General features: G+C 40.3%; 1 protein-coding gene across 1 annotated transcript in view; it reads right to left on the bottom strand.

Moving 5' to 3' along the window:
* Nucleotides 1–23424, bottom strand: part of LOC114649870 (lipase member H-like) — an 84763-nt gene that overhangs the window by 7384 nt on the left and 53955 nt on the right. The window contains exons 3-8 of the mRNA XM_028799233.2: nucleotides 20789–21165; nucleotides 16920–17028; nucleotides 15102–15203; nucleotides 12286–12375; nucleotides 9224–9391; nucleotides 3832–3921 (exon numbers count right to left, since the gene is read on the bottom strand). Coding sequence (XP_028655066.2) covers nucleotides 3832–3921; nucleotides 9224–9391; nucleotides 12286–12375; nucleotides 15102–15203; nucleotides 16920–17028; nucleotides 20789–21165 — 936 coding nt within the window. The remainder of the gene's footprint in view (nucleotides 1–3831; nucleotides 3922–9223; nucleotides 9392–12285; nucleotides 12376–15101; nucleotides 15204–16919; nucleotides 17029–20788; nucleotides 21166–23424) is intronic.

Below are 23424 nucleotides of genomic sequence, written 5' to 3'. Positions count from 1 at the left end.
AGCTGATAATATGGCAATCCGTGTTACCTGAAGTAACCAAATGAATAAAAAGCACATGAGATCTCTTATCCCATATGTATCTTACCTCGGTTTCTGCATGTGTCTGAACATCTCCGTCTCTCAAACGCGTTCACGTGAAGCCATTTCGAGGCTACTTGCACTCCTCCTGTCTGCTTTTATACTTCCTGTATTTGAACGCGAGTCTCCGAGTGCCTCCTACACCTTCACTCCTCCTCATGTGCCTCACACTCACACTTCCTCTTTTGGTCCAACTGACTAGTCACACCGAGGACAAACTGACCAATCACATTGCTTGTTGGGACTGGACACACCCAGAGAACTTAGCGTTTTATTATATACAGTACCCTCCATAATGTTAGGGATACATTCTTCTTTGATTGACCCCTCATCTCCAGAGTTTCAAATTACAAATCAAATAATTCAGACATTGTGATTAAAGTGCACATTGCAGACTTTCATTTAAGGGGATCTGCAAACATTTTGGTCATAGCATGTAGAAATAACATTACTTTTTCTACATGGTGCCCCCATTTCAGGGCACCATAATGTTTGGCACACAGCAATGGCAGGTCTATTAAAGCCACCATATTTATCACTTGGTCGCATATTCCTGGCATGCAATGACTGCTTGAAGTCCACAATTCACAGACATCACCAGGTGCTGAAGGTCTTCTCTAATGCAACCATCTTGCTGCTTGTTTTGGGGGCTTGTCCCCATAGGTTTTCTCTTCTTCAGCATATGGAAGGCCTGATCAATTGGATTTAAATTGGGTGACTGGCTTGGCCATTCAAGACTTTTCTATTTTTTAGCTTTGCTGTATTATCTCACCAGTATGTCTGGATCATTATCTTGTCTGTCCAATGAGTTTGGAGTCATTTACTGGAAATTAAGCAGATCAGATGTTTCTACACACCTCAGAGTTCATTGTGCCACTTCCATCAGCTGTTCCATCATCAATGAAGAGAAGTCTAGGGTCTGTGGCAGCCATACATGCCCAAGCCATAACACCCCCAGCATTTTTAACAGATGAGGTGGTCTACTTTAGATCTTGAGAAGTTCATTTTCATCTCCATACTTTGCTCTTGCCATTACTCTGAAACAGCAGGATCATCTTTGTCTCATCTGTTCACAAGACCTTTTCTCAGAATTCTGAAGACTCTTTGAAGTCCTTTTTCACAAACTGTAATCCGGCCATCTTGTTTTTGTGGTGTTCATCTTTCAGTGTGTCCTCTGTATTTCTGTTAATGAAGTCTTCCACTGTTAGTCGTCTCTGACAAACACACATCAGCCCCCTGTAGACTGTTTCTGATCTGTCAGACAGGCGTTTTGGGGCTTTTTCTTTACCATAGTGAGGATTCTTCTGTCATCAGCAGTGAAGGTCTACCTTAGCCTAGTAGTCCCTTTCAGATTACTGATCCCACCATTGTGTTCTTTCTTCTTCATGATATTCCAGGTGATTTTGGTCATCGTAAGGTTTTACTGATGCCTCGAAGGGTTTGATTCTTGTTTTTCAGTCTCATGATGTTGTCTTTTTGTTAACTTAATTGGCTCAGCTCTCTCATCATGTTGAACAACTACAGACTCCAAAGGGCAGAAGCAGGCTGAGGTATCTTAAGACGCAATGAAACTCACCTGAGGAATCACAAACAGCTGTGACACCAAATGTCCCAAACATTATGGTGCCCTGAAATGGGTGGACTGTGTATAAAAACTGTAGTCATTTCTACATTGTGTGTCCAAAATGTATGCAAATATCCTTAAATGAAAGTCTGCAGTATGCACTTTAATCACATCTGTAGTGAATAGATGTACTGTATTTGTAGTTAACTCCTGTACTTTCTCCTATAAATTCTTATTGTTAAAATTTAGAACATTACAACAGCAACATGAAAGATATAATCATATACTTTTAAATCAATACAGAGAAAACAAAAGGAAAAGTAAATCTAACATTTTATATTTAATAAAGATGTATAGGCAGAATGGTGGCTCTGAGACTAAGGATCTCTGCGCTGCTATCTGGAAGGTTGCAGATTCAAATTCTATTACTGCTGGAAGGGATCCTACTCCATTGGGCCCTTGAGGTAGGCCTTTAACCTGAAAATTGACGTGGGGTTGGCGTCATAATAACTGACCCAGCACTCTGACCTCCAAAGGACATGTGAAAAGACAATTTTCCCTCAGGGACTAATGAAGTATATCAGATCAAAAAAATAAAACAGTAAATAGCATAAGAGAGTCAATAACAGGCCTAGCATACTTAGTGTAAAATAATGATATCTTTGTAGGTTTGCTACTACCTCTCTACCTTATTGCTATTTGATTTTATCGTCCTTTTTCTTTATATATTTTATTAATGTTATTTAATTTCATTGTAAGGTGACCTTGAGTTTTAAGAAAGGCACCTATTAAATAAAAGAAATTATTATTATTGTTTTTATTATTATTATTATTAATGGACATATCCTTCGAGAGAGAATTAAATTTTTTCTATACTGAGATGAATTATTTTTTTTTAAATCAGCTCTCTGTTAAAAATCCATCTTCGTATGTTTAAATTTCTATATTTGGAAGATTATCTTACAGTGTTATATCTGCAGAACACAACGAGAAGTCTATGTGCTGAATTTTGGAACTTGTACAGCTGAAATGTATGGTTTGTTTTGTTAGTTCTTAACAAATGTGTTATTTACTTATAAAACATTTTCTCTGCTGTTTTTCTTGTAATTGGTGTTGCAAATATTGAAGTGAGTTTCTTTAAAGACTTCAAATCATTAAGAAAAAAAGGAACAAGGAGGGCAACAACAAATTTGTAGTTAAGGGTCAAGCAAAGGTGAAAACGTGGAAGGAAGACAGAAAAAGAAAATTGCCTAAAATTGAAATGACAAAGTTTTAATACCAAACAGGGAAATCCAAATTTAAGAAATCAAAACTGATCAAAAAACAAAAACATCTAAACAGTGGGACGCATGGGCATCACTACCATAACAACAGAAAGAGAGGAAAGGTACTATATGATAGATAGATAGATAGATAGATAGATAGATAGATAGATAGATAGATAGATAGATAGATAGATAGATAGATAGATAGATAGATAGATAGATAGATAGATAGATAGATAGATAGATAGATATGAAAGACACTATTAGATAGATAGATAGATAGATAGATAGATAGATAGATAGATAGATAGATAGATAGATAGATAGATAGATAGATAGATAGATAGATAGATAGATAGATAGATATGAAAGACACTATATAATAGAGATAGATAGATACATATGAAAGACACTATATAATAGAGATAGATAGATATGAAAGACACTATATGATAGATAGATAGATAGATAGATAGATAGATAGATAGATAGATAGATAGATAGATAGATAGATAGATAGATAGATAGATAGATAGATAGATATGAAAGACACTATATAATAGAGATAGATAGATACATATGAAAGACACTATATAATAGAGATAGATAGATATGAAAGACACTATATGATAGATAGATAGATAGATAGATAGATAGATAGATAGATAGATAGATAGATAGATAGATAGATAGATAGATAGATAGATAGATAGATAGATAGATAGATAGATAGATAATACTTTATTACTGCACTAACATGGCTACATGTGCAGTTTGTAGATCTTAAAGCAAAATGATTACTGAAATAAACACAGCAAACTGTCATTTTCAGGAATTATTAAAATTGCAGCTTATTCTTCAGTTTTCTTTAATCACAAGTTTCTCCTACTGTGCCATAACTTAAGAAGTGATGAAGATACTTACTGCAAAATGGCACTTCTGCAGTCGTAGAGAAGTATGCTTTTGTCTGCCCCCGTTGTATAAGTGCTTCCTTCCATTTATAGACATTATATCCTGAAAATAAAACATTTTATTATTGGAAGCAGCACACTATGATACCATATGATAGTTCAGGAAGCACTGTGGACTTGTAATGCTCGGAAACTGCATGTGACAGTTGTGTGTTGTTTGTGTTCATTTCATCCAAGAACTCCAGACTCCTAACCTAGTGTAAGTATACTCTGTGACAAAACCATGGAGACTCAAAGGCGGTGGTCCAATACAGATCACCCACGGAAACTATTTGGACCCCTACACCTTTTTTTTCCACATTTGGTTATGCTGTTGCCTTCTGCTAAAATCATTTAAATTTATTTTTTCTCCCATTAAGCAACACTTCTTACCCAGGATGATAAAACATAAACAGGAGTTTAAGGAATTTTTTGCATATTTAGTGAAAGTTTATGAAAAACAGATATAACATATTGACACAAGTGTTCATTCCCTTTCTTGTGACATTTAAAAATTGTTTCAGGTGCATCTTGTTCTATTGATCGATCTTCGCTGAGATGTTTCTACATCTTGTTTGGAGTCCACCTGTGGTTGTTTCAATTCATATGGACATGTTTAGGAAAGGCACACACCTGTCTATAGAAAGTCCCAGAGTTAAGCAAAAACCAGGCCAAAATTGCCAGCTTAGAGACAGGACTGTGACAAGGCACAGGTTTGGAGAAAGTTACAAAAGCATTCTGCAGCATTGAAGGCTGCTATGAGCACAATGACCTTTATCATTTTTAAACGGGATAAGCTTGGAACAACCACTGGGGAGTAGGGGCTTGATAAGAGAGGTGACTAAAAACTGAATGGCCACTCTAGCTGAGCTCCAGAGAACCTGTGTGGACATGAGTGAAACTTCCAGAAAGACAGCCACTATTGCAACATTCCATTACTCTGGACCTTATGGTAGAGACAACACTTGAAAGCCCTCTTGGACTTAAAGGACTCTCAGACTATAGGAAACAAGATTATCTGGTATGAAGAAACTAAGATGGAACCATTCGGCCTCAATTCTAAGTGTCACATCTTGAAGAAACCTGGCACTGCTCACCTCCTGCTCAAGTATTGCTAGCTAAACAGAGGCATGGTACACCGACTCGAATGGAGTCTGGCACGTGAGTGAGGAGGGCCCCACCCGACTCCCCACTCCTGACGTCACGCTTCCCCCTCCCCTCGGCCTACAGCCTCTGTCTCGGATTAGCATGAATAAATTTCTTCTGCAAATGAACTGTGATACTTAGCACGATGAAAGAAGTTGCAAAATCAAACCTCTGGGCTATTGACCTGCCAGTTAAGTAGCAGAGGGGGTTGTTAATCAGTTTCAGCTGCTTTGTTGTTAATGAAATTAACAGCAGGTGCATTAGAGGGGCAACATTGAGATGACCCCCAAAACAGGAATGAATGGTTTAACAGGTGGACGGAGGCCACTGACATTTTTCCTCCTCATCTGTTTTGCATTTGGCTACGGTCAGCATCACTACTGGTAGAGTGAGGAGATACCTAGACCCTACACAGTTGGCACAGGTAGTCCAGCTTCTCCAGGATGGCAGGCACATCAATATGTGCCATTGCCTGAAGGTTTGCTGTGTCTCCCAGCACAGTCTCAAGGCCATGGAGAAGATTCCAGGAGACAGGCAGTTACTCTAGGAGAGCTGGACAGGGCTGTAGAAGGTCCTTAACCCATCAGTAGGACCAGTATCTGCTCGTTTGGGCAAGGAGGAACAGGATGACCACTGCCAGAGCCTACAAAATGACCTCCAGCAGGCCACTGGTGTGAATGTCTCTGACCAAACAATCAGAAACAGACTTCATGAGGGTGACCTGAGGGCCCGATGTCCTCTAGTGGGCCCTGTGCTCACTGCCCACCCGGCACCGTGGAGCTCGATTGGCATTTGCCATAGAATACCAGAATTGGCAGGTCTACCACTGGTGCCCTGTGCTTTTCACAGAGGAGAACAGGTTCGCCCTGGGCACATGTGACAGACGTGAAAGGGTCTGGAGAAGCCGTGGAGAATGTTATGCTGCCTATAACATCATTCAGTATGACCAGTTTGGTGGTGGGTCAGTGATGGTCTGGGGAGGCATATCCATGGGGGGATGCACAGACCTCTACAGGCTAGACAACGACACCTTGACTGCCATTAGGTATCGGGATGAAATCCTTCGACCCATTGTCAGACCCTATGCTGGTGCAGTGGGTCCTGGGTTCCTCCTGGTGCACGACAATGCCCGGCGTCATGTGGCAGTTCCTGGAGGATGAAGGAATTGATACCATTGACTGATCCTCACGCTCACTCGCCTGACCTCAATCCAATAGAACACCTCTGGGTGGGACATTATGTTTGGGTCCATCCGACGCTGCCAGGTTGCACCTCAGACTGTCCAAGAGCTCAGTGATGCCCTGGTTCAGATCTGGGAGGAGATCCCCCAGGACACTTATCGTCATCTCATTAGGAGCATTGTGCCCCCTCAACATAGTCAGGTATGCATACAAGCACGTGGTGGGGGGGTGGGCATACAAACTACTGAGTATGATTTGGAGTTGCTGCAATGAAGTTTCGGCAAAGTGGACTAACCTGCCTGCCGGATCATTTTTCCCTTTGATTTTCGGGGTGTCTTTGAATTCAGCCCTCTGTAGGTTGATCATTTTCATTTCCATCAAACGATTGGGCATCCTTTCATTCCTAACACATCACCATATCAGTCCATATCAGTAGAGACATCTAGCAGGATTTATTTTCCTATTGAGATCTGATGTGTTTTCAAAGTGTTCCTTTAATTTTTTTGAGAAGTTTATATAGAGATTGAGTGTTGCTTGTTGGGAGGAAATAAATGTAAATGATTTTAGCACAAGGTTGTAATATACCAAAATATGTAAAAAATGTGGGGGTCTAAATACTTTCTAAAAAAATGGCACCCAGAACAAGTTAAAAATGCTTCCAAAGCCAATCCAAAGGAATGGTTGCAATTTTCGAAGGGATGTCGGTAGTTCTGAACTAGAACCCTATGGTTTTTCAAGGCTCAAAACCAAACATCGGAATTTTAACTTCCTGGAAGCTCTCGCTAGCACTTCATCTAAGATCAGTTATGTTCATTTTGAATACAGAGTGTTAAATAGCCTCGATTCTCAAGATGCCACTGTCACAAGTTAGTGACATGTTTCACAAGCTATGCATGATTACTAGGTTGTTGACATCAAAGTGACACTCCAAAATCATGTGAAGGGTTAGTGACAAGAAATATGGCATATAAACAAAAGATAGTAGTAAATGTCTGAAAAGTAAGAGACCACCATGTGAACCATTCATCAGCCACCTAAATTTCAGTGAAGGTAAAAAGGTAGTCAAAGGAATAGTAAGACGGCTCTCTTCTAGTCCTCAAAACCACTTAAATCCAATTCACAGTTGTGCATAGCCAGTGCCTATCCTGCTTGCCCTGGGTAAGGAGAACAACCTTGAACAGATTGCCGGTTCATGGCAGTGCACACTTACAGACAAACCCTCAGGGGGCCAGTTTGGAATTACCAATGAACCTAAGGAGCTCGTATTTAAGGGACGTAGAAAGAAAATCAGAGAACATGGAGGAAAATCTCTACCAGAAGGAGGGAGGATGTACAAACTTCACACAGACAGCATGTCAGGTCATTTCCAAACCCATTTAATGCAGGCCCAGGGTCATTGTGGTGGTGAATGGAGCCTATTCCAGCTAGTATAGGGAGAAACAGGCCCTGGACATGAAACCCACACAGACACAGGAAGAACATGCAAACCACATGAAGGGGGAAACCAGGACACAAACCCTGGTCTCCTTACTGCAAGAGAGCTGCATTGCCACTGACAGACATCATCAGGAAGGAAGGAAGGAATTTTAATCCTTGGTCATTGAATCAATAAGGCACCATTGCTACTCATTGTGCCAGTGTGTCACACATACCAAGAAATGTAGATACAATATCAAAAAAATGAGGGCAACTTGGTATTCTGTGCGATGTTAGGCACATCATGAAGGACTGCAAGAAAAGATATTGGAAAGCTAGAGGGATGAGAGAATTAAACAGGTAGGCATTAAATGCAGGCCAAAGGTAATTGTTGGGAGCAAATTACCAAGGCCAAAAAGTCATAAAACAAAAGTCCAAGACTCTAAAAATCTAAATTGTAACTAGACGCAAGCACCTCTAATCAAAATGAAGAACTGCAAATTGCATTTGATTTTGCTTTTATCCAAAAATATGAATGCTAAGCCTTAGGACCTGCCACCTTTTATAGGGAAATGGAAAAGACATCATGATGATGCTCTGGCTGGTCATCTGGGATCTTCTCCATTACCACAACACTGCTTTTATCCTGAGTCCTCAAACTTCATACACATCCTGGACAATCATCATACACTTCTCCAGTCCTCCTTTCTCTCTCATGCACCCCCAGACCTCTTGATGTGACACTCTATCATATTTCTTGTCCAAATCAATAAACACCATATGCAATCCATAATAATCATTAAAAATATATTTTACCGTTGAGGCAATAAATGGCCAAAACATCCATCTATAAATGTTCTCTGATATCCAAATCACAATAGCCTTTGCAGGAATGATTTAAAAAAAATATTAGCAATATAACAATTTTTCAAAGCTATCTGATGCATAGGTAATGGTCGTGGCCAGGCAATGACAAATAAGAAGAGTAAGGGATAGCCGGCAGCCGAAACAGGCCAGGACACCCAAAAGATGGAAGGAGGGGGGATGGCAACTTCTTTAGAGTACTGCCTCCCTCAGAACACTAGATGGCAGCTCTCATGGGTTGCCGTCATTCCCTGGATTCCCACAGGGCATCATGGGGCTTTTTTGTTCTCTTCCTCAGCTGTGTTGAGTACCATGAGTGCCACCAATGGGCACTGCAAAGACTGAGGAGCCATATGGCATGGGGTTTCAGCCTTAATTCGGAAGTGCTTACAAACCACATGGGCGGAAGACCAGAAGCACGTCTGGGTTGGCCAATATAAAGGGACTTGCTGGCCTCATAGAGATGAGACAGAGTCAGGTGGAAAGTGGATGAAGCTTACTGGGAGGAGCAGAAGAGGAGGCAAAAACCAAGAGACAGAAAAAGAGAAAAAGAGAGAGAAAAAAGGATAACTGTATTCTGTACTGTTCTTGTACTTGTGGCTGCTGTGGTGGGAAACGCTTTGGGAAGAGTTTCCCACGCAATAAAAAGGCTCTTTGATGCTTTTAACTTGTGCCCTATGTCTTTTCTGTTGGGTTTGGGGATCTGGAGCACCCCCTAGTGTGCACAGAGGCAAGTCATGGTCAAGGCATTATACTTACCCAATATGGGACACGGTGCTGGGGAAAAGGCAGTACAATCAGTGCATTTTCCATCCAGAAAATCTATATATGATGAACATGGATATGCTGTTATATCACATGTCTTATTCAAGGAGCACAGAAATAAGAACACAGATCTCTGATGGTCACAGACTAAGTATTCTTTGCCTGAAAAACAAGATATTTTACGTTAAAGAATGGAAATTCAAATGATATGTATTATTCCATTAGCCAATGCAGATACAAAGGGACTTCATTTAGGCACCAATTAATAAAATAAAGAAAAGGATAAAAGAGCATGATGATGAAACAGCAAAATGCAGTGTTTCTCAGAGACTGAAGATTATGGACTGCTTGGTGTTGTAGTCCTGTACCTCATGTCTTATTAACAGCTTCTAGTTGATTGTTGTACATTAATGTGAACTAAAGATGATGTCACATTACGTGACTTCTAGTCCTTGGGTATTGCACACTTGCCCGACTGCAGTTGCTGATCTCATCACCAAACTTTGTCAATTTACAGTACCCCTCCACAATGTTTGGGACAAAGACACATTTTTTCATTGATTTGTCCCCTATGCCATAGTTTAAAATTACAAATCACACCATCCAGACATCGTGATTAAAGTGCACTCTGCAGACTTTCATTTAAGGGGATCTGCATAAATTCCAGCCCCATCTCTCTTTAAATAAGGTATTTGTGATTCTTCAGGTGGTTCATTGCTTCATAAAATACCTCAGCCTGCTTCTACCCTTTGGAATCTGTAGTCACCATTGTTCAACATAAGGACAAGAGCTGGGCCAATGAAAGTCAAAGAAGCCATAATGAGGCTGAAGAACAAGAATAAAACCTTTGGATGCAATGGTGCCACCTTAGAATGATCTAAATCAACTGTCTAGAATATCATCGAGAATCGAGAATACACTGGTGAGCTCAGTAATCACAATGAGCATGGGAAAGGCGCTATATAAATAAAATGTATTATTATTATTAAAGGGTCTTGTAGGCCAAGGAAGACCTCCACTGTTGATGACAGAAGAATCCTCACTATGGTGAAGAAAAAGCCCAGAACGCCTGTCTGACAGACCAGAAACAGTCTTCAGGGGACAGATAATAATAATAATATAAGAATTCTTTGCATTTATATAGCGCTTTTCTCACTACTCAAAGCGCTCATCAATTGCAGATTAAGGGCCTTGCTCAAGGGCCCAACAGAGCAGAGTCCCTTTTTGGCATTTACGGGATTCAAAACGGCAACCTTCCGAGTGCCAGTGCAGATCTCTAGCCTCAGAGCCACCACTCCACCTGTGTGTGTGTGTATGTGTCAGAGATAACTATCAGCAGACATATTGAACAGAAATACAGAGAACACACTGCAAGATACAGACCACTAGTTAGCCACAGAAACAGGATGGCCAAATTACAGTTTGTGAAAAAGGACTTCAAAGAGCCTGTGGAATTCTGGCCAAAGGTGTTTGTGGACAGATGAGACAAAGATGAACCTGCTGTATCAGAGTGATGGCAAGAGCAAATTGTGGAGATGAAAAGGAACCACCTAAGATCCAAAAGAGACCACCTTATCTGTAAAACATAGTGGTGGGGGTGCTATGGCTTGCGCTTGCAGCAGTGGCACATTGAATTCTGAGGAGCAGAAGTCATTGGACGCTGTTTCATCTTATAACAAGATTTGATCCCAAACAAATCGCTGACCAAAAAAAAAAAAAAGGAAAATTATTGAATGGCCAAGCCAGTCACCTGATTTAAGTAGTCATGGCATGCAAAGGATATTCAACAAAGGGCTAAATATCAAGTCAAGTCAAGTCAAGCTGGGGAGCATGCACTGGTACACCACATTGCTGCACCCACTACATGATGAAACAACTCGGGATCCCACTTGGCAACCTCCCAGTCAGACACGCGGTCCTGTCCCACCATCTGGAAATGACCCTCTATCTTCCGCAGCCAGATGTTACGTGGGTGACCCCTCGGGGAAACGCACCACATGGCCGTACTGCCGTAACTGACACTCCCTCACAATGCAGGTAATGTGCCTCATTCGGGACTCCATAAGCAACTGCTCATTCGACACAAAGTCAAATCAGCTGTACCCAAGGATTCTCTGAAGAGACACACATGAAGGAGTCCAGTCTTCATCTCAGGTCACTGGATAGCGTCCATGTCTCACAACCATATAGCAAGACAGGAAGCACCAGAACTCTAAAGACTTGGACCTTCGTCCTTTTGCATAGATATCTGGAGCGCCACACGCCCCTTTCCTGAGACCTCATGACCCCCCATGCTCTCCCAATCCGTCTACTGACTTCATAGGAAGAGTCACCAGAGACATGAATGTCACTGCCAAGGTAAGTAAACCTCTCAATGAGGTCAACACTCTTTCTGCAAACAGACACACTGCTGATGGCTGTGCCCATGAGGTCAAATGAAGGCCTGGATATTGGTTTTTATCCAGGACACTTACAAGCCCAGACGCTCAGATTCCTCGCTCAGTCTCTCGACCGCCCCGATCAGAGCCTCCATTGACTCCGCGAAGATCACAGCATCGTCAGCAAAGTCAAGATCAGTGAATCTTTCTTCACCAACACATGCCCCACAGCCACTCGGCTAAATATGACGGCTTTATTAGAACCGCCATTGCTATGTCATAAAACATTATGGTGCCCTGAAATTGGGGGGTACAAAAAATGTTGTTGTTTCTACAGTTTGTGACCCAAATGTATGCAAATCCCTTTTAACGAAAGTCTGCAATGTGTACTTTAGTCGCAATGTCTGAATTGTTTGATTTATAATTTTAAACTGTGGAGTAGAGGGGGGAGGGAATCAAGGAATAAAATGTGTCTTTGACCCAAACATTATGCAGGGCACTGTATGTGATGGCCATGTCACATTTATGTCACAACTCACCAAACTTCTTATGAATTTTATATTGAAATCATTTTTTAAACAGTAAACTACCATTAACTAATGTAAATACAGCAAGATTTATTATTTTTATTTACAGTAGGTGTGATTTATTTGTCAACAAAAAAATTCACAAGCTTACCTCCTAAAATGGTTCTGGGGCAGCCTGGTTGATCCGTTCCTCCATTGGCATAAAAATCTATATGACCAAGAGGTTCCCTGTAACCTAAAGCTGAAAATATCACATCAGTTAAAATATGAAGTAACATCTAAGTAGTTGGAAATCAGTATGAAAAAAATGAAATATTTATCTATAAATGATATTAATACATTCATTATTTTGCAATACTCTTGAAAACAGGGTGAAAGTGGACCACAGTCTGCTCTGGAAGTACTAGACATAAAGTAGAAATCGATTCATTTAACCTGGACAATGCATCAGCCCCACTCACTCACTTATGGTGAGCCAATCAACTGCCTTGAACATATAATTTATTATTTATTTAATGTAGGGGTGTTGTTTAGCTACAATTGCCAATGATGCAGTGAAGGTCTGACTAAGGTTGAGTTGCACCTGCTGCACCTCATTCTCTCATGCTGAAGAATCTTACTCTTGACTTTTACTTCTGTTCTTCAGGTTTTTCTCACATTGACTCTACAATGCTTTCCTGTTTTGTAACTTCCTATTTCACATCATTTATCTGTTTACCAAAGGCAATGTGCTCTGTCTTCATGAAGGGTTGTCTTCATCCGAGTTCCTGTTAGTGTCAATGCAGAACTGTTGTTTCTACTTGTACTGTAGCTCATTGAAAAGTATACTCATGATTCAAAAGAATATTATATTGTGATCTTTATAGCCGGGTAAAATGCCCTGTGATGAGACATGTTGTAATTCTTCTTCCTCTTCATCTTCTTGCACTTCTATGTGGGGTCAATGTACTTGATCAACCTTCTCCAGACAGCTCGGTCCTGCACCTCCTCCTCAGTCAACCCCTTTCCTTGAGATCTTTTACTTTATCCATCCACCTCCGCTTCGGCTTTCCTTGCTTTCTCTTCCCCATGTCCATCACTTGTTTTCCCACATATCCCTTGTCTCTCCTCATCACACGTCCATATCAATTAAACCTACTTTCCTGTACGTTCTTAGCTATCTCTACCAATTTGGCTGTACCTCTGATGGTCTCATTTCTTCCTCTGTCCTTTTTCTGTGATTCCACATATCCATCTCAACATTCTCATTTCTGCCACATCTAACTTCTTCTCCTCCACAACTCCACACACCATTGCTTGTGTTACGACTGTCTTAAAAAGCTTACATTTAACCTCTTCCTTAATTCCTTGATCAAACCATACTCCTGATATTTTTTCCAGTTTTTCCATCCACACTGCACTCTATGGGTTATCTCTGGATCTAATTCTCCATATTGAGCAAACACGATCCTAGATATTCAAACGTTCCCACTCTTTTCAGTAACTCTCTCTGCAGACTAACTTGTGAATCCTGATGATCTGGTCTATCTGGTGCTACACAATACAATGTCATCAGCAAAAAGCCTGCACCAGGGTGAATGATCTAATTTGTTTACATTCATGTATATGTTTATACCATTTCTGAGCTGAGAAGAATCTGTCATAAATTTAGGTTTTGGACATTCTGAGTTGTAGTTTTGTTAATTGGTGTTCCTGACCATTATTGTTTTGTTTTCTTAATATACTAATACTTTATTATTATTCTAGCAACACCCGTTTGTTTCTTAACAATGATGCTGTCCCTATCATTTTGTGTTGATATTTGCATGGCTGTGGCCATATTGATTATGGCTTCTATGTTCACCACTGGTCATGTGACATAGAAGTCTGTGTGTGTGTGTGCTAGTGTGTGTGTGTATGTGTGATTAGGGATCCATTAATGAACTTGGTGAGTGTCACTCATCCCATGATAATATATTTGGCGCTGCGAGTAGGGTTTTGAATTAATCATATATCGTACCTTGTATGTGTAAGACTAAATATATATACATCCAGAATTTGCTATCCATTTATATTTTTTATTATACAGTAATTTCTTTTGCTACTCTTATTCTAGTTTAATGAATACCACATTGTTTTCAAATTTCTATATGTTGTTTTAATATCTAGAGTTGTTGAAGTAACAAAGTAAATGCAGGGCAGGCGGTGTAGGAAAGATTTTCAAGCACTCTTCTCCTACAGAAGGGGTCCCCAACTCTAGTCCTGGTGGGTCACAGTGGCTGCAGGTTTTCATTCTCACCCTTTTCTTAATGAGTGACCTGATTTTGCTGCTAATTAACTTCTGGAGTTTGAGGCCCTGACCTTCTATTTGCTCACTCATTTCACATTTCTGTTTGGGTGCCATTTAAGGAAAGAAATTAAGCAATTCAGAGGAACAGTGAAGAAATTCATGGGAACAAATCTTTAAAAACAGGTCAATTAAAATGAAAGGAAAAGTAGTTAATGAGCAGCAAAAACTGGTCACCTATTAAGAAAAAGGTTAGAATGAAACCTGCAGATACTACAGCCCTCCAGGACCAGAGTTGGAGACCACTGTCATACAGCGTTAGCAAGCTGAGGGGGATGCCCCAATAGGATTGACATCACAGTGAGAGTAAAATATTTTCGGTTGCTAAGTGGTTTTAACCAAGATGTTCTAACTTCCTTGTGTCTTTCAGCTTCATGCTGTAGCCTCGCACTTCTTTTTCCTTCCGACTCATTAACTTGGGGCCGCCTTGCCGGCTCTTTAAGCTTCATGCTGTAGCCTTGCACTTCTGGGCTTGATACACAGACACACACACTTCCACATGTAGACGTTTATATATAAGATGAAAACATCATTTAGAAGCTTTCTGGAGAAAACCATAACCTTTTGAACCAAAATGTGAACATATAAATTAAAGAACAGTTAGTTTTTAGGAATTAGAGAAATGAGATTATCTTACGTACCATCAATATCTGTATGTAGGACATCCACAAACATAGCATCATTAGGATCAAGTCTCTCCTCTGGTGATCTACCAGTAAATAGGGGGCCTGCTGGATCAAGGCCTAAAATAAATTGGTGGTAAAGATCAGTGAAATAAAACAAAAAGAAAAAACAGCAAATTTCCAACATTTGCAGAAATTCAGAAAGTCTATGAAAAGTCAAGAAATGCAGTATAAACATTTTGAGAGCAAAGAATTGCAAAACAAATTGTGTTTCACCACAAGATAAATTCAAATCATAAGCACATGAACTGTACGTCCTTCTTCTTCATGTGTTAAAGCCCGCCACTGTTTAATATGGAGCAGAGTACTGAAAGCAGGGGCCATGTCTAGAGTGTGTGTGCCTGCAGGCCCTTCTCTGTTGCCAAAATGCATTGAATTGGGTGTCTGGCTGCTGGTGAATCTATGGAAGAACCCTGGCTTGGATTGACCCACGGAGATGGGGAAAGTACACCTGCATGGTGTTACCTGTGACCCCAAAATGAGTGGAGTAAAACTGAGCCGATGGCTTGAATTTGTAGTTTGGCACCACATGAGCCAGAGGAGAGCGTGTGGAGCCAGATGGTAGGACACGTGGAAATTGCACGGTGTTGGATGGCTGCTGAGGTAAAAGGCAGTGATTTTTGGGCTGTGGAATAACCCTTCAATTACAATATTCCTTGCTTTCCATCTTAAAAAATGTAAAAAAAAAAAAACTTAATATAGGGAATTTCACATTTCACACTTGTGAAGCCACCTGTGAAACCATTTTTAGTGGCAATTTTTCTATAATTGCATACGAAACGAAATTCAGCTGTTTTGCTTGTCACTAGTGCCAAATAATACAAAATACTGTGATGGCCAATGAGATTTTCTATGCTTTAGCTCATTGTTTCTTAAACATTTTTTCTTGCCCTTATTAGTGTCTTTGAGACCCAGTCCAAACCCTTGGAGAATAGCAGTTGACATTCATAGCTCTTCCCCCTGCAAAATTGCCAACACAATTGCTTCAACTGCCCACAGCAGCCCATCGCAAAACATTTGGAAACCTGTACGCAACCTTTTCCCATTGAATATGAAAGTGAGTAAAGATCCTGCACAACCAAAAAGATGCCACCCAAAATGGATCTATAGTTCAAGAAACTATGCTTTAGTGTGTTGGGCTGGTAACATCACTTCAAGAGAGGCCCACCAAATTAACAAGGTTGTTTAAGGAGGTAGATTCAGTCTGAGGAAGTCATGAGGATCCACTGGAGGTAGTAGTAGAGGAGAGCATAAAGACAAAATGGATGGCCATTATGACCAATGCTGCACATCCTCTCTGTGACACACTAGGGTTTAGGACTTTCGGGGAACAAATTTTTCAGCAGAAGTGTGTCAAAAAATGGGACTGGGGCTTCTTTATACCCTAAACAATATGTCTTTATAATTCCTATCTATCTATCTATCTATCTATCTATCTATCTATCTATCTATCTATCTATCTATCTATCTATCTATCTATCTATCTACATGAATGGTGCTATATAGAAATAAATAATGGAAAAAAATCCTACCAATGAGTTATCATTGCTCAGTTCTAGTGGGTGATGTTTCAGTATTAACAGAAGGCAGAATTATTTAAGAAAAGCATTTTTCAAGAAAAATCTTTATTGTATGAAACACATCTTAAAAATAACAATGATCTGTAAGCTTTGGCAACATTAGTAAAACTGCATTCATTCAGTGTGAATAATGTGTAGGAACAAAATGCAGAAAGGGGAAGTCAGCATGTTACCTTGAATTGTTGATGAAGCTTACCAGTAATTCTTCCGATTGTTCCATTAAATCTGCTCCCAATGAAACCAGCTACGTGAGCACCCAGGCTGACTCCAATCAGGTGGATTGAACTAAGAGAAGTTCCCAGCTCCTAAATTATCCAAACATAAAAACAACAGAAAGCAGGACATGATTAGGCAGAAACTCAGAACTGTGTGGTCTGAGAAACAAACTGTGGATGACTTGATATCAAATGGATTAGTGCTGCTACATCACAGTTCTAGGATACTGTCTTTGAACCTTGGCTCAGCTGCAATCTGCTTGTAGCTTGCATATCATTCCAATGGCTGTGTGGTGCCCTCAAAGCACCACAGCCACCAATAATACAAGTAAATGCAACAACAATAATCACAATTCTTTCTCTTTCTCTATTTTCTCCACCACACCTTCTAGAAAGCTTTGTCCACCTCCACCCGATACCAGCTCGCTTGCTGGGTTCACAGCAGTCCTTTATAGAGTCCTTGACACGGAAGTGCTCCTGTTGCTCCTTCCACATGACTTGCCAGCAGTTCTGGGTCTGATGGAGAATTCCAGGTCTTTAATCAGCCCAGAAGTACTTCGGGGCTTCCATCCTCGTGACTTCCTAGTACTTCCTGGTATGATTCCCTAGGTCCTTTCACAGCAACCCTAGGCAGCACCCATGGCATCCAACAGGGCTAAGAAACCGAAGTCCAAGTCACAGGATGCCCTGTGGGAATCCGGGGCACCACTACACTCCAGGGGAGCTGCCATCTAGTGTTTTGGGGGAGGCAGTGTCCAAAAGTAGCTGCTGTCACCCATCCTTACATTTCAGGATAAATAGATAGATAGATAGACAGACAGACAGACAGACAGACAGACAGACAGACAGACAGACAGACAGACAGACAGACAGACAGACAGACAGATAGATAGATAGATAGATAGATAGATAGATAGATAGATAGATAGATAGATAGATAGTGATTTTTAACATATAAAGCATTAAATGGCCGAGGTACGGCTTACTGGTCTGAACTTATCATGACTTACAAACCAGAGCGCACATTAAGATCTCAAGATGCTGGTCTGCTTATGGTTCCAAGGATTAATAAAATAACAATGGGAGGTCGAGCTTTTAGTTACAGGGCCCCTAAACTGTGGAGAGGTCTGCCCTGCTACTATAAGAGATGCCCTTTTGGTCTCAGCTTTTAAATCCTGGCTGAAGACTCACTACTTCAGTTTAGCACACCCTGACTAGAACTGCTGATTAACTGTACAGACTGCATCTCTGTTGTCAGTCATTAGCACTAAAACATAAGTAACATGATAGTTAGAATTGGATACTAACCCTCACCTATTCTGTTTCTCTTCTCGGTACTCAAATGTGGCACTTGGTGCCACGGCCCACTTGGCAAGTTGTTTTGCCTGCCTAAGGTAAAGTCATCCCTGATGGAGAATCATAGGAATTGTGGTTTAGTGGGGTCTTTTCATCGGATTGGCTGGCCCAGCGCTGTTTCAGCCGTGGAATGGCCAAATGGGGGAGGCAGCTTGATGGATGAGGTCTCCAGGAGTCTAAAATTATCCAAATCTTATTATGTGATATCATCTACTGTTAAATTCTGCTCTGTACTTCTAAAAAATTTTTATTTTTAATTTTTTATTGAGGATTTGTTCTGTTCTGTGTATTGTATTGTATTGACCTCCTTCTTTTGACACCCACTGCACACCCAACCTACCTGGAAAGGGGTCTCTCTTTGAACTGCCTTTCCGGAGGTTTCTTCCATTTCTTCCCTACAAGGGTTTTTTGGGGAGTTTTTCCTTGTCTTCTTAGAGAGTCAAGGCTGGGGGGCTGTCAAGAGGCAGGGCCTGTTAAAGCCCATTGCGGCACTTCCTGTGTGATTTTGTGCTATACAAAAATAAACTTTCCTAAGATTTTGGAGAAAAATGGGAGACTATGAGAAGTTTCGATCACATCGCTCACCCATGAACTCCCAGTCACGTCAAAGCAATATGCGGCGGCCAATGTGAAGTCCTGATTGTGTTGAAGTACTAAGGTGCAGGAGGTCCCCTGTTACGTCCTGATCACATCAAAGCGTGTAGTTTCATTTTGCTAAGTCTACGAAACGAATGTTTTTTTTCACAGCTGCATTAGCGAGTGTCGAGGGAAGGTAGGGGTGTGTTTAGAGCAAAGCTGATTTACTTTCAGTAACAAAAATCCTGAAATGCTGATACCACACCCTTCACAAATTTGGGTTTTTTCAGTACTTTCCCAGTACCAGTATACTGCACAACTCCACCTACAAATTATCTCATAAACCGTCTGTCGTGCCAAATGCAAGCATATTTGTGGGTAACAGATCTACATAATGGATACTGGGTGCTTGAATTAAGAATGAAATATCAGTGAGATATCACAGAACATAATATTTCACTTTGGATAACATTTCTCTTTCACAAAAATAATTAGATTCTCACTGTTATGAAGTTCAAACAAAAACTCTGATTGCAACAGATCATGCAAGATCTAACTTGTTGGGCCAAGACTCACAGCTGGCGGGCACAAAGAGTTTTCTGTTCCATGCACCAACTATAAATTAACTTGCAGTGCTAGGTAAAGCCCATTTGGAGTGCTAGGCTGGGTAGACAGACTAGTATTACTAGTCAGTATTATTAGACTTCAATGGCCTGTGGGGGAGGAGTGGTGCCCCTCAATGCCCATAGCACATGCCCCTTCAGTAGCACAAATCGCTTCCTTTTATGTATTATGACAGATAGGGGGCACCACTGAGCCCCTAACCCTGAAAACAGCAAACAGAAATACAGTCACATATTCAAACAGAGGGTTTTATCATCAGATACCTCACAATGATTTTCTCCAAACAGGCTGCACAAGTAATTACAAACAAATTCTCCTTCCTTCCTTCCTTCCTTCCTTCCTTCCTTCCTTCCTTCCTTCCTTCCTTCCTTCCTTCCTTCCTCTCCTCTCCTCTCTCTTCATCCACCTTCCTTGTTGCTGTCCTTCTTCCCAACTCTCACTCAACTGGAAGAGGTTGGAAGGATTCCTTTTATGTCAGACCCAGGAGTACTTCCAGTGCCAGGACATAGCCTGATGGAAGCACTTCCAGGTCAAGCAGAGGTCCCGAAAAACAGGGAACACGAATCCCCACAGAACACAGCAGGGCTCAATCACAGAAACTACAATTCCCATCATGCCCCACAGGTGTCAACATGCTTATTGAAGTTCTGGAATGCTGCCATCTAATGGAGTGGGGATAAACAAATTCCGAAATGGGAGCCGTACTCCATTGCTCCCTTGTTTTGTCCTCCCGTTCAGGTAAAGGCCCCATACCTATCTGGGACAGGATGTTAGCTCATCACTTTCCTTCCATTCTGGCTTCCCTTCCAGGCAAAGGTCCCCCTCTTCTCCCAGGTGGTATGCTAAATAATCCTGCCTGGCACTTCCAGTGTATACCACAGACTTTAAGGCTTTAAGACTTTACACCATGCACCCCTTGTTGTACAGAGCAGGCGCTCTTCTACTTTCATAAATGGCACCCAAAAGGTAGCAGCTCCCACTCATCACTGTCATCATAGTTCTTCCACCAGGTTCCCCTCAGTATCCAGAGCACACGGCCCTTAACTTTAACAGATGGTGCCCATCAGATGACCGCATCATAGGCGGCCACCTATGCCACCCAATGGATTGACCGGCTCTGTTAACTCAAACAGAGAAAATACTGTTGAGCTTGCTCAATAATAAAATACATTTATTTAGTATATTAAAATAGCACCCTGATTTTACATTGGCGTCAGGAACAAATGTACCTATTTTCACTGTAGCAGTCAATGTGTTAAAGTATCATTTTAAATAAAATCAAAACAATTCTTACCACTAATTGAGAAATCGTCGTTTCCAAAATGTCAGCTACTTTCCTTGTGTTTTCAGCTGCTTTCGGATAGTTGATTGTTGCAGCTCCTCTGTTCCAGTCAACAACAATCACATTCATATCTTCAATCCCGACTAAAAGATGAACGATTCTTTCAATCCAAACTGGAGGTGAGCCTGTTGGTCTGTACCCATGGATCACAAACGTCATTTTCTTTGCGGCATCAAACGGTAGAGAAGCTGAAATGTTTTTGGGATTGGTGTACCTTCCACAGTGAAGGCTGTCATTTGTATAGAGCAGCAGCTTTACATCCAAAGTGGTTCCAATGAACGAATTATGAAATTTTAGTTTAGTGAATTTTTCACAGTCTTCATTTGTTTCTGTAAGTAAAAGAACAAAACGCTCAATGTAGAAAATAAGGATCCGGACTTTACTTATGAAATGAAGGTGTTAGAGACAGGCTACATCAGTATGTGTGTGTGTGTCTGCTGAAAGAAAAAGAGTCTGCATTAGCGTAAGCTGCTTTAATTCATGGAGTTCATAAGAAATGTAATGATTCACTTCATGAGGTAGACGTACGTAATAAACAAGAATAGCTGAGTTAGATAACTCTCTATTATAATAAAAAAATCTTGGGAAGAGACGAGAAAAATCCTGCGACGAGACGAGACTTTTTGTAGAGACTTTTTGGAAGAAAGTCCCGTGAGATGGAGACTTTTACCATGAGATTCTTTTAAGACACGCCCTACTTACAACTATTTTCAAACAAGACCACGGTCATAAGGTGCATTCTGGCAGTTAACCTGGACAGACATCCATCCATTAAAGGGTTTACTTATAAACGCACACACAAAGACACTTACAAAGATCCAGTTTAGAATCACCCATTCATCTAAATTTGGCAGCGAGAAATGATGAAGTCAAGTGAATTAATGCGAAAATTGTCGATCAGTTACACGGCAAATTGGTTAAATGCGTATCAATAGATTATGCTGAAACAGTTGGTGGTGATCGTGCGGAAGATGAAAACATCAATTTACAATATCACGAAGAATATCTACAACCGTTAACACCGTCCAGTCTTCCACCGGCTGAATTACTGTTGAAAGAAGGATGTATCGTAATGTTATTGCGTAATTTATGTCTCAGTGATGAACTATGCAATGGGACACGATTGGTTGTATTAAAAATTGGTTGAATAATTCTAACATGTAAAATTTTAACAGGCGACGAGAAAGGTAATGTAGTACATATTCCGTGAATAACATTAGACACTAAAGGAGATCTTGATATGCCATTCATATTAAAGCATTTACAGTTTCTCGTTAGAATGGCTTCTGCTATGACAATTAACAAATCACAGGGACAAACATTCGAAAAAGTCAGTTTATTTATTAGAAAGAAAGAAATGATATTCATTCACAGGCAGTTGTCACAATGTAACTCCAAACACAGAATCAAAATTCAATGTGATCTTGAAGAAAAGTTAATTCCAAATATTGTTTTAACTGAAGTTTTAAAGTAAAAGTGAAAATAATGCATATGTAACAATTCCCATGACAATAACCATCTCTTTAAATTGTATATCAGGTTAACCAAACCCGGGGGTTGGCGAGCAGAGAGAGCAGGGGGCAGAGCTCCCTAATTTGAAATATTAAAATGTGTGCCACAATTTAATCTTTTCAAGTCAAAATATTCTCGATTGTGATAGAAATGTGTCAATTGTCACCCTGACAGAGGTCCATAGAGTGCTAGTAAAGAATCAAAAATTAAAACTAATGTCATATTCATAATCACTGTTGTATGTTTGAAATTCTTTTTGGAGTGTCTTTTTGATGTCTAGGAACACCAATAAAGAATATAAAAAAATGATTACATTTGTAATGAGCATCCTTGAAATAGCACACTTCATTTCACCAAGTTTTGTGAAAAGGAGTAACTTTCTGTCTTCTCCTATAATCCTCTTTTAACTTTTACTTATTTCCCATTCAACTGTTTCCATTGCTTATGCCTTTTTACGTAACGCTGCTTCCATGTCTTTGCCCATTCAGTCATAGCTTCATTTTAGTGTAACTCTGATAAACTATATATGCATTAAATTATTGTTTTTATCATGGCTACACAATCCGTACTGATCCCTACTAGTCTCTGCTGTTCTTTTTCTGTTTTTTCTGTGGTGGCGATCTGCACCCCCACCACATGATCAGGGAACCGTGCAGTCCCTACATTAATGGATTGAAGGCCACGTGACCATCATCATAAAATTCTTTCACGTGAAGCCTGAAAACCACGAGGACTGATTGAGATCATTTATGTTAAGTAGAATGCCCGGTTTCTCGTGGCCTTAGAACCCTTGCAGATTTTGTTTTTTTTTTCTCCAGCCCTCTGGAGTTTTTCTTTTTGTTTGGTTTGGTTTTGGTTTACTTATTCTTTGTGATTTAGTATTGCCTAATGTTATTTTTATTTTTTATAAACTTTTCTTTCTTCATCTTGTAAAGCACTTTGAGCAACACCATGTGCATGAAAATGTGCTCTAGAAATAAGTGTTGTTGTTGTTGATCTATCCTCTTGATTGGGACATGATGTTTAAGAACATTACCTTTTTACTTTTATCATATATGAAGTATAGGGAATGTATT

This window comes from Erpetoichthys calabaricus, chromosome 4, assembly GCF_900747795.2.
Source record: "Erpetoichthys calabaricus chromosome 4, fErpCal1.3, whole genome shotgun sequence".
In the NCBI taxonomy this organism is placed as follows: domain Eukaryota; kingdom Metazoa; phylum Chordata; class Cladistia; order Polypteriformes; family Polypteridae; genus Erpetoichthys; species Erpetoichthys calabaricus.
The sequence above is the reverse complement of the archived record's forward strand: the minus strand, read 5'-3'. Positions and strand labels throughout refer to the sequence as shown.